At 41.1% G+C, this 12284-nt stretch overlaps 1 protein-coding gene across 8 annotated transcripts in view; it reads left to right on the top strand.

Annotated features, from left to right (window-relative positions):
* The first annotated feature begins 2709 nt into the window (after positions 1 to 2709).
* REPS2 (RALBP1 associated Eps domain containing 2) overlaps positions 2710 to 12284 on the top strand; it is a 106145-nt gene continuing 96570 nt past the window's right edge. For 3 of the 8 annotated variants that reach the window (XM_064499660.1, XM_064499643.1, XM_064499630.1), the window contains exon 1: positions 2712 to 3107. In XM_064499660.1, the coding sequence (XP_064355730.1) occupies positions 2907 to 3107 (201 nt within the window). In that variant the 5' untranslated portion in view covers positions 2712 to 2906. Of the gene's footprint in view, positions 3108 to 12284 lie in introns of all 8 variants that reach the window. The other 5 variants (XM_064499645.1, XM_064499649.1, XM_064499640.1 and 2 more) reach the window with 3 other exon arrangements.

The raw sequence follows: 12284 nt of genomic DNA, 5'->3' as shown, positions 1-12284 counted from the left end.
ATCTGACCCAACTCACTGAACGGTTAGACAGCTCGTTGTTGTTTTGCTATTAAGTTTAGCAAGCGGATGCAGCTCGCCGAGTCTATAACAAGTGCCACAGCTGGTGAGCGGTCCTTTGGGATTGGAGCGTGGGAAGCAGCACGTTCCTGTCAGCTGCACTCATCAGCTGAGTTGTCTCACTGAATTGTACCTGCAGATGGCCTGCTAACCAGACTGCCACATACTGGAGATAAATATTCTCATTGCCATCATCCACTGTGCTCAGTAGGCACACAAACATGACTTCCCAGAGTGCCCCAGCCTCAGCTGTAAGTGCCTAAGGACTCTTGCAATTTGGAGGTGGACAGGCAGACACCTGAGCTCCACCTGCGTCCCTTCGAAGGCCTGCTCAAAGCCCTAGGGTGTACCCAGCTCACACCTTATTCCAAGGGACAGCACTGTCCTGTTCACTTTTTGCAAAAATGGGAGACACAGACCTCCCTGCCTCCTCAGCTTGGAGGGGTTCAGTTCTGCAGAGTCCGGAAGATTATGCTTTGGAGATTACAATACCAGGCTGTGGTTTTGAACAGAGTCACTTTCTTTTCTGATAAGGAGGGGCCATGTGGACAGCAGAACATAAATTTTACAGGTCAAGAAAGAAGGGAAGACAGCCCCCTTCCCCCCCTCAATAAAAAAGTTGTGTTTTTTTTGCAGTAACAGCTGTAGTGGCTGGTAGGACAGACTATTGTTTTCTGGGACAGTGGGAATTTCCTGGGCGCTGAAGGTTTCATGCCCACTGTCTTGCACTGCCATTGTCCACCTTAGAAAAACTTAGAAAACACCAACAAAGGTGGAACGGAGTTTCCTGGGGTGTTGGAGAAGGCAGTATTTGTTACAGATGAGACTTAACATCACTAGTACTGAGCTGGTCAGTTATCAATGTGCACCTTCAGTCAGAGGAAAATGCACAAATTATCATTTTCGGTATTTTCAATATCAGAATTTTCTTTTGCCCAGCAGCGTAATATCTTTCTTGTTCAAGTTCAGCTGTAAGACAATTGTTCTTCCATAAACTGGTTTGAAGATACAGTATTAGCCCATCTTCATGATGGTGGTATAATTAGACATGCCAATAGTTAGATAAAGCACTAACTTTAGTGCACTTGTATGTCATCTTCATGTTTCTGGTACCATTTTCTCTGACTGAATGAAGGTATAAAAAAGGTACAGTGACATCTTAGGACTTTGCAGGTAAGGAATTGAGCAACCTAGGTGGTATTTACTCTGTTCTGTAGAGCCTTCTCAAGAGGCTTTGCATAGTTTTACTGACTTACCATAGGTTTTGCCACTTTAACTCTGGCTACAAGATTCAGCTTCTGAAATACAATTGCTCTGCTTCCAAACAGTATCTTTTAAAACCAGAAAATACTATGACAATCCACTGTCCCTAAAGGAACAAGGATTTCTCCATTAATAATCACCTAACACTCTGTCCTTAAACATAATGGTCAATTATTCACCCACCAATAATTCGCAAATAACAACTCATTCAGCATCCCAACCATTTAGAGGACAGCCATGTATTTTCGTTTCAGATTAAAGGAATTAAAGGTTTGCATGTTTTATGCAGAAGAGAAGAAGGCAGATACGTGTGGTGTGGAGAGGATAAAGTAGTACTGGAAATAAATAATAGTTTTTGGTTACAAGGATGGAGGTGATGAGTTAGCAAATGTTTTTTGGCTGTATAAATTAAACTGAAGCAACTTCAACTGAAGTAACCTTAACCTAGTATTTTCCAGTAAAAAATATTACATAAAATTATTACATTTGCTTTTTGTATTTTGCCAGAATGAATAATAAACAAACATATATAAATTAAACATATTTACTTCCAAGACTGGTTTGCATTTTAGGAACATGATTAACAACATTAGCCACACGTTGCTAATGATATTGCAAGGGAATAGCAGGTAATGTGATTTCTCCTGGGCCAGGCCTTATCTCAGCACCAGAGCTGCTATAAACAGAATCATTTATCGTTTACTTTTTCTGCAACTCATGCGCGTTTACAAAGATCATCTCCCGTGAAAGCTCCCAGTGGGTTGGCCTATTCCTAGAAATGCACCAAAGAACCGTTGGGAGAAAAGACAGTGCTCCGCACGACGAGGAGCGTCCCACAAACATGCTCTTTGCTGGGATTTATCCAGCACGCCTACCTCGGGTCATGACCTTCCTGACTTTTAAGGAATTGCTTGGCCTATAACTAGGAACATTTGCAGCAGCAAAGATGAACACGTGCGTAGAGCGTTAGGCAAGATCCCAAATTAAAACCTGCAGAGGAGCGGTAAAGAGGGATTTCATCCCCATAAACGGGGTTCTTTGCCATTAGTGTTAAAGCAAAAAAGAGAACAGGGTGGGTTGTTGGGGTTTTTTTGGTTAAACTGTCCATGCTGATCCGTTAAGATCCATTGGTGAATATCACGTTGTCTTTCCCTACTCCAGCATCCCTGCGGCGGTCTCAGGAGGAGGCGGTGCTCTCCGCGAGGCTGCTGCAGAGCGCCCGCACCTCCGGCCGCCCGGGCAGAGCGCGCCTAGAGCCGCGGGCGCCGCCTGCAAGCCGGGACGGCGGGTGCGAAGCGCTGAGCGCTGAGCGCTTCGCAGTGAGTCCCGCCGCCGCCGCGGCTCCCGGGCAGGCGGGAAGCCCTGGGAGGGCCGGGAGGGGCGGCGCTTCCCTGCGGCAGGCGCGGAGGAGGACGAGGGCGGGCGGGCAGGCGGGCGACTGGCGACTGGCGGCCGCGGCGCTGCGGAGCCGGCGCGGCGGCCGCACGGCGGAGGCGGGCGGCGGGGACGGCACCTTGCCGCCGCAGCGCCGCCCCCCGCGCCTCCCCCGGCGCCGCGGGCAGCCGGTGCCCCGCGCAGCCGCCCGCATGGAGCCGGGCGCGGCGGGGGCCGGCGGCGGGGCGCTCTTCCTGCCCCTCAGCGACAGCGAGCAGCAGCGCTACTCGGAGCTCTTCGCGCGCTGCTGCCCGCCCGGCGCCGCGGCGGCGCCCCCCGAGGCGGCCGCCGGGGGCAGCAGCGTGGGCGAGCTGTTCCGGGCCTCGCAGCTGCCCCCGGACACGCTGCACCAGGTGGGTGAGGGCCCCTGGGCCCCGCTGGTGTCCGAGCTGCTTTGGGGACGGGGGGGACGGAGCCCGCGCAGGGCGCCGCGGGCGCGGGGCCGGGCGCGGGCGGTGCGTGCGGCTGAGCGGTGCGTGCGGCCGCGCCGGAGCGTTTCCCGTGTGATCGGCGGCTGCCAGCACTGAAACGCTGTCGGAACCGCGCATTTCTTCGCGCGGCAGCGACTGTAAATGATGGCTTTTTCTTTTTTCTGTGGCTGCTTCCTACCCTTTTTTTTAATTATTACTATTTTGTAGGCAAACTACTAATATTTCTCATATTCAGCATATTTATTTTTCTTCCTGCTGTTTATCTGTAAGGGAGAGGTGATGCGCTGTTCATGATTTTGCACTGAGTCACTGGAAGAAGTTTGCGTGTAGCCCCTTGGGGTATATCTACATGCAGCCTCCCAGGTCCGTCCTTTCATGGGATTCCCCAGAAGGACCTCCTAATGTCCTAAAGACAACTCTATTCATAGGTCTCTGGATGCTTTCCGTTGATTTTATTTGTGTGCTTTCACATCAGTTTTAAATGTTTTGGTGGAAGAGAAATCTGTAAGTAAAGTGATGTACTGTTTATACATCTGTAGTTAAAAGCAAGTACATTTTGGTGGAAAACAGGAGGCTTTCTGACTAGTCGAGTTCTAGAAGAGGTTCGCAGGAGAGGTTATGAGGGCAAAGACCTCATTAGTTTTGAGGTCAGTTTGTGAGAAAGCTCATGTGATGCAGTTGCCTGCAGTGGTGAAGAACCGGACTTGGTCTTTTCCACCTGTGGATTAGTATTTTGACTAATGCACTGTAGTTGCATAATGCTTCTGGGAATAAACTAAATGTAGGTAGAGTAATGCTGATTTTTTTTTTAATAAGCTGTAAGGAATTTTATTCTTCAGTGGTTTATTTTGTGCTGAGGTATAGCTAATACCTGGCCATGGTCAGAGGGTACTAACTTCGTCTGTTCTTTTCCTGAAAACTGTCAGGCCACTTCTTAATGACTGTGTATTATATAAATTTATATTACACAAGTGATTCTGAACTAAAATAGTGATGATTTCTTACCTGAGCGAGCATATTTTTCCCCTCTGAACTTGCACTATTTACACAATGCACAAAACCCCCCCCACATTATCAGGCACTGTAGTACTGCTTTATTTTGAGTTAGACTGTGGTCTTAGTCTCATGGTGGATTCAGTGATGAAAGCAGAGATTTATCACCAACAATAGGTCTTTGCCGAGAGGAAGAAGAACTCATCTAATTTCAAACAAAAAGGCATATTTAAGAAACTTACAAAAGCCCAGTTAGCAAATTTCAGTAACTTTGGTATTAGTAATTTTATTAAAGCTTTTTTTCCAAAGAGGTATGGAAAAAAAACCTCTTATTTTTGCTATGTAGATCTTTACCATATCATTTAAGTGAAATTTGTTACCATATTGGTACATGACATTTTTGGGGAGTTTGTGTGGGCTTTTTTTTTTTTTTTTTTGACTGCAGCATGTAATTCAAGCCTGGCAATATTGTCTTTTTTGTTCATCTTGTTGCTTTTACTATTTTAGTTTATTCCCAGGTATATTTATGATGTGCTGAGAATGTTTCTTGGAAACAAATCTGTAATTGGCTTTAAGAGTACTCAGATAACAAGGCTTTGGGGGTTTGGGGCCGTTTCCATTTCTTCTTCCTGCCCACTGCCTCTTGTTTGTATGGCATTATTCACCATGGAGTTCTGGTCTGGGACTAGAGCTCCCATTCTCAAACCCCCCTACTCTCAAGTATTCATACTAACATGTACAGGAACTTAAGAAAAAATAACTAACATAATGTAAAAAAAAAAAATGGAAATGTCGATATTCTAACGGGAAGAAAACCCCCACAACATTGTTGTCGGAGATTTGCTCATCCTCTGAAAATGCAATCTAATAGTTTCTGTTAAAAAAAAGTACCATTCTAACAATGATGGGAACAAGGCATAATGGTGCATGATGTCTGTTTTCTACTAGTACAGGAAACACCCATTTTAAACAGAGGCAACTTGTTTGCGTTTCCTTTGAAATAACTGGACAGTGAAAGTTTTCTTTAAAAAAGGAAAAGAAGCCCATTCTTTTAAAATCCCTGTGTTTCACAACTAGTGCTTAGTACGCAGGTGTCCCTACTGACCCATTAAGTAATAGTCATGCTTAGTTTTGTCAGGTCAAAAATGTGGAGATTTGGATTAGAAACCAGTTCTGGATTTCAACTAAGCTGTGTCTGCTCAGACCAGAAGGTGCTTAACACCATTCCCAGGTTTTTGTTTGGACTAAGAAGGCAACTATGTACCATTCTGTAAGATATGTGCAATTTACAGATTTTTATTCTCAAGGTATTCATTGGCTAGTGCTTTTACAAATTAATATGCTTGCAGAACTGGCTTTCAGTGACATGGCAAAGTCTTGAAGCTATGCTGTTTTCTTCAAGGATTTATAGTTGTGTAGGAAGTGGGATGGGCTTTAGAGAAGGAAGAAGCCTTTCATTATACAGCATTTGATCAAGATTTCTTGTTGATCAGGAAGATGCTCTCATGTGTCAAGGGAAATGATCTTCCACATTCCTGAACTGTGAGACTGAGTTTTGCGGTCTAGACAAAAATCAGGTGGGTGCACGTAGGCTGGAGGACTGTCGTTGAATATGGCAATTGCCGTAGGAAAAGCAATGGCATGTGCTCCCAGCCAACAAGCAGGCAAAGATTTTGTTTTGTTTTAAGGTTAGTTGCATGATTCAAGAGGTTGTTTAGATGAAGCAGGCTAGGTAACGGAGAACAGGGAGGTAATGGGAGACAACATGCCAGCAGAGGAAATGCTGGAATAAATTGAAAAAATCCAAGAGCCACCAGGTCAGTAGGAGCAGATGATGTGCACCCAAGAGCTCTAAGTCTTGCTAAGAATGAAGTGATTGAACTTCTACTAAATAGAGTTTTGTTAAAATCAGCTGTTCTGCTGAGCAACAGAATATAGCAGAGATTGTACCTGTTTGACTTTTTGTAAAGAAAAGATCAAAGAATTAGTAAGAATAATTTCAGTTCGGGAAAAACGGTTGAAGTCATAACTAAAATTAGAATTCTGAGACACTTTAGAGGACTGAACTGGGTATGACAGGGGCAGAATGGCATGGGTTTTTGAACTGTAATACCTCCCTCATGTGCGGAAATTCTTGGACTATCCATATAATGTGGTTAAAGGCAGAACCATTAACATGTTTTATTTAGACTTTCACAAAGCCTGTGGTAGATCTTTCACCAGAGGCTTTCAAAGTAACTCTAAAATGTCTACAGTCTGTTGCCTGAAAGATCCATGCTAGGATTGTGGGGGGTTTTTTGTTTTTGTTTTTTTTTAATTTTATGTCAAAGGAGGAAGGAAGAGACTAGTCATGCGACATGCAGTTATGTAGACTGTCAGAAATGAAGGAAACTGAACAGTATCAAGTGGACTTAGTAGATTTACCCATGTTGGTCAAATTGTAAATGGTGTTTCCAAGTCTTGGCTCATAAAATGGGAAAAAGGAACCAAATCTAGCCCAAGGAAAAAAATCCCTAAAAAATAAACATTCTGAACTCACTGGGGTCACAAAGATATCACTGAAGCAAAGGCGATCCCGCAGAATACTTTGTTACGCAGATCCATATTGGTAATGCTTATTATTAGGGGAGAAAGAAGGCAAAGGGACGCTAGCAGGGAGAAATGATTACATGTTGGAGCAAGAGGCACTGCTGGTGACTCTTAGTAGATGACAGCAATAGATTAGCATGTCCATAAGGACAAACTATCTTTGGGATTGTAGCCTTTTTTTTTTTTTTTTTTTTTTTTTAAAGAATCTGTTTGATTGGCTAGGAGGATGGCTATGCCCCTTTGGCATGCTGAGAAAAATGAGATGGTGGTGATCTCGAAGGGTGTATGCGAGGCTGAGGAGTCTGTCAGGATGTCAGTAACAGTTCATTACATTTATGCTCCCAGAGTGTATTAGGATGTTGATACCCCACACTAATTGCTGCGCCCCAGGTGGCTATTATGGTTGTTTTGCATTGTCTCATTTTGGGCAATCAAGTGTGACCTGATTTTAAAGCTAAGCAGCAGTGAGTACAGCATCTGCCGCTTGGATTGCGTGATCCCAAAACGCATTCATTAGGTATACAAAGACTGATATATAGATTCCATATAAAATAGTACTTTACGTAGTTTTCACCTACTGACTTGCAAAGGAAAGGTATCATGTGCTAGTTTTAATATTTATCAGTATTACTGTGCATGTGTGAAGATTTTTGACTGAGAAATTAGGGAACAGGCTGATAGGACTCAAGTTTTATGCTGAAATGCTTCTCCTTTTTTGTTAGTTTTTGATTTACTTGATTAATTCATACTTCGTTATATGACGTGTACCTTTAAATTAATTCCCAGTTTTATAAACCTTAATCTTATTTGTAGGCTTCTATCAGCAGAAATCCAATTTTATTAAGAAAATGCGTTATTTCCTTTATGAATGAACAAACTGCATTATTTTGAGCTCCAAGGATGCCAAGTACTGACCGTATGATGCTGTAGCTACACAGACGCTGCATTATTTAGTCGGAGCTCTCCTTCTAGTTCTGTGTGAATAGAGAATGCAGACCAATGATCTTGCTTTTCTTCCGCATGGTTTGTGAGTTAATTTGTGTTTATGGTGACTTGTTTCCATAGTTACAATGAATTTTTTAACCATTTTGTGTGTAAAAAGTAGAAGTGTGAATATATTTTTAAAATTGCAAAACTCGTATTTCACTGGAAAAATGCCAGTAAGGTGTTGACTTTCGTTTACTTTTTTTTCCTTAAGCCTAAATTACTGCCTGTACGATAGCAGGAATGGGATTAGCTGTCAGCCTAGACAGCTAGTTTCCCTAGACAAAAAAGAATAAGAACTGTGGTTAGAATATGAGCTTTTGGAGGGAGGGAATTCTGGATTTACCATTTCTTTGTCAAAGATAAACTTAACTCTGTTGTGTACCTCTACGGAATTTGACACTAAGTTGCTCTTAGTCTGAAAATGTGATTTAGAAGACTGAATAACAGTGAGTCCATCAAAAAAGTCATGTTGGGTAGGAATACACATGGAGAAATCATATCCTACTAACATCTTTAGGTGAAGAAGAAACAAAAGGGGGAGTGCAATTTGAGTAAGCAGTATAGCACGAAGAGAAAAGGAAAACTGACGTCTCAATACCGGTAGTTCTGGCCACAGTCCCCTAACCTGTCGTTGCCTTTTTAGAGTCATAAGCTCTATTTATGCAAGTAGGACTATGCAAAATCCAGATGTAAATAACGTAGTAGTATTACTTAAAAAAACCCTCCTAAATTAGACCAAGGTAAAGGATAATACTTCTCATGAGGCAATCTTGATGATAAATTCCATTAAGAAGCATTCAGAGGTCCTAGTACATCTTTTAAACTATCATAGACATAAACTCGTACTTGATTCCAAGGCACTCAAAACTCCTGGCTGAGCTACATAGTAAAAGATTTCTGGATGCTGGTATTTCCTCTTTCTCATGTGTGTTTCAAATTGGTCTCTAAAACCAGAGAATTCCAGAATTACTTGTCATATACTTCCAATACGATGGTGAGAATTAGCATGATCAGGGTCTGCCATTCTAACCTTATTTTCCAATGAAATAAAAACTTGCTGTGCCAGTAATCTTCAAAAACTGTATAGGAGGGATGGAGGAAAAAGATCCACTAGGACAAAGAGGAATTTACACTCTCATTCTTCATGACAGTTTGCTGTAAAATGATTCAGGAAACCTAAATTCTTCTCTGATCTTTTTTGTTGTTGTTGTTGTTACAACTGTTTTTGTCATGGCAGTCAGATAAGTGTGGTGGGTTCACTAAACAATTGAGTAAAACCTCTTTTAAGTGTTCATCTACAATATCATGCTGTCAATATTCTAAAGTTTATATCCATGTTAATTGACCTTGTTCATAATCTATTTTACGAAGGAGGCATTATGCATAGAATTCACCTGTTTTATTGGCTGCATCTACTGCAGACACCCCCACAAAGAAGGATTGGTGTAAATTCTGAGAACATGAATTTAGCTGAGCTAAACTTAGCAAAGATAGATTTGTGAAAGATAGAAAACATTTCTGTGACAAGAAATCAGGATAAATAACCTATTTAAATTTAAAACATTATGAATTGAGAAATTTCTCTTTACAAATGTTGCATCAAGCAAACACGTCACAATGCTTTAATATCTAAGCTGACTAACTGTATATTAAAATAAAAAATCAGTAAGCAATACATGTTCAACTTTTGAAGACAGAAAATTCAATAGGTGAGTTACTGCATAATTAATTAGGAGAGGCTACTCCAGCTGTTGATAATAATACTCTCCTCTTCATGTACAAAGGGAATATTTTCTGTTTTCCAGTGTAGTCAACGTTATTGGTCAGTGATCGTTGAATAAAATTTGAGAACTCTGTCGGGAAGTCTGAAAGCAGGAAAAACTTGCTTTTTCTCCTGCAATTTAGATATGATACCGCAGCAGAAGGATATGGGAGGATGAGATGCATCAGTTCTATGATTCTGTAGGACAGAGTGACTAGAAATAATCAGATAAATCACTAATTGCAAATTATACTTTTTTTTTTAAACAGAAGTATTTAAAATAGAAAACATGCTTTCAGTAAACTTACAAATATTGGAATAAATAACAAAGATACAGTTTTATTTTTCTAGCAGATGAAAATGGTCTGTGTATTTTTAAATGGATTCTAGTTTTCATTTAAATTTAACTTTGCATAAATCACAGGTGGAAGAAATCTGTACCTCTTTTTAAGACAAGGATAATAGAGCATATTCCTTAAGAAATAAAAATTAAGGCCATATATTAAGCTATGTAATTGCTGAAGTACGTTTAAAAGCAGCAGCTTTGCAGAGAAGGACGGGGCATCCTGGTGGACAGCAAGATGGACATGAGCCAGCAACCCGCCCATGTGGCAAGGAAAGCCAAGGGCATCCTGGGCTGCGTTAGGCAGAGCATTGCCACCAGCTTGAGGGAGGGGATCCTTCCCCTCTGCTCTGCTGAGGCCACAGCTGGAGTGCTGGGTCCGGGCACTCAGAAAAACCCCAGAAAAAGCTGCAAATGGTTCTTATAGTATCTTGTGTTTGTATCTGCATAATCCTGTCATCTGAATGTGCAACTCGTATTGTCCTGTTTTTTAACAGGAGATGATACGGAGCTAATCTTTTGAACAGAGCCACACTTGAAACATTGGATTCAGACTTTATAATTACTATTGGCTTGGTGGCACTGAAAATTTAGAGTTGGCTAATGGGAAACATTAGGTGCAGAAGCTGAGCTAGAATTGAGACTGTCTGAACATGGCCCTTAGTAGCTGCCTGTTCATTATGATATAAGTCATGAAGCTGAATTACACCTTTGGTAGCAAATGTCTGTAAAGAGTTACTTTATTGTTATTATTATTTTAAATTTCAAGGGTTTTGGCCTCATCCTTTCAGATTTCGCCCCCTTCCCCAAAGTCTCCCTTTCCACACCAGGAAACATTTATCAGAGAAGGAGAATGTTTCCTTTCGGATCAGTTTAGGTATTGGTAACATTTCACATTTAATGCATTATTTACTTCTGGCATAATTTACAGAATGATGTCCCAAGGAAGCCAAGATGATGGTCTTTCAGAATAAAACAATGTGTCTAATTGTTTGGAAAACAGGTCGAGAGCTATGAACTAACAAATACAGTCAGAATTATTTTGTTACCAACTTGGAACAGTAAAAGGTTGAGTGAAGTACTTGTAGGTTTAAAATGCCAAAAATAAACAGGGAGGGAGGCAACCTCAATCCAGTAGGTTTTTTTTCTTTCTCCTTTTTGAATAATTGTTGCCTTTAAAAGGGCATCTTATTGTTTCCTTAGATGTAGGCTGCCTTTCCTTTGGTACCTACGTGGGAGAAAATGCAAATACAAGATGGGCTATTAAATGTGCTATAAAATATTGTCATATACTGGCCATTGTCACAGTAGACAATATAGTCTTTGATTCTCTTGATGTTGCTCTTTGAAGATCCTGTGTTCTTTAGCTGAATTGAGGATGAACACATGGTTTAGACACAAACAAGTAGATTCTCACTGACTAAGCGATGCATTTCCACACATAAGGTGCAAGCATGTTGGATGAAATTATAATTTTAGGTTTTTGTTTAGTGATGAGGAAGGGAGAAATTTAAGCTGCTTTTACAAGTGGTGTGTTGATTGGAGCTATAGTTGCAGTGAGGTGGTATGTGAAAGAAGGGCAGAATGTGTCCTTTACGCACTGTATGCAATGAAGTAATCAGCTAACATGGTTACGCCTTGAGTTAAGAAATCCTATGATAACTCTTCAGTCTTATAAAAATAATCTCAGAGCTCTGAATGAAAGAAGATTTTAATTACTGTCATATTGATTAAGACAGCTAAAGAGGAAATGTTTTGGATGTTTGCTGCATTGCTTTTAAAAACACCTGCTGTAGTTGTAAGCTACTAGGGAAATGAACTCAGAAAACGTGCCAAGTGTGATAAAACAGGATTGGTACAGGGAGCATCAAGTTTTGGGGGTTGCCAATCTAGAAAATCTCATGATCGTAATTGGCAAAGGAAGAAATTTTTATTTTAGAAAAAATTACATAATGAAATGGGAAGTACAGGCTGTATTTGGTTTTATGCTTGTGGTAAAAAATGCATCTTATGTCGTGGTGTCTCTCTTTTCTTCTGTATTAGTAAGCTCTCATTTTGTCTGCAAAGCTGAATGAAATTCAGAATTATAGTTTCATGGAAAATACCAGAATTTCTTCTGGTCTTAAAGCAAAGTTGAAATAGCAGAAATGGTCACACAAGAAATTGATTCGGAAGTGTTAAAAAAAAAAAAACACACATCATTTGAGTTTACGGAACTAAACCAAAACACTTGGTTTTGAACAAAACTTAAAGTTGGAAGATGACTAGATGTGGTGCCTGCCATCTATCTAAGGAGGATTTGTCAGGGTTTCCATACGTGTTCACCATCAGTTCTTGGATACTAACTCTTGCCATTTTTAGGAACTTGAAGAACTTCTTACCGCTTCTTTCAGAATGCTACATTTTTCTTTTTTTTGTTCTGTTA

Source organism: Dromaius novaehollandiae, chromosome 1 (assembly GCF_036370855.1).
Source record: "Dromaius novaehollandiae isolate bDroNov1 chromosome 1, bDroNov1.hap1, whole genome shotgun sequence".
NCBI lineage: Eukaryota > Metazoa > Chordata > Aves > Casuariiformes > Dromaiidae > Dromaius > Dromaius novaehollandiae.
The sequence above is the reverse complement of the archived record's forward strand: the minus strand, read 5'-3'. Positions and strand labels throughout refer to the sequence as shown.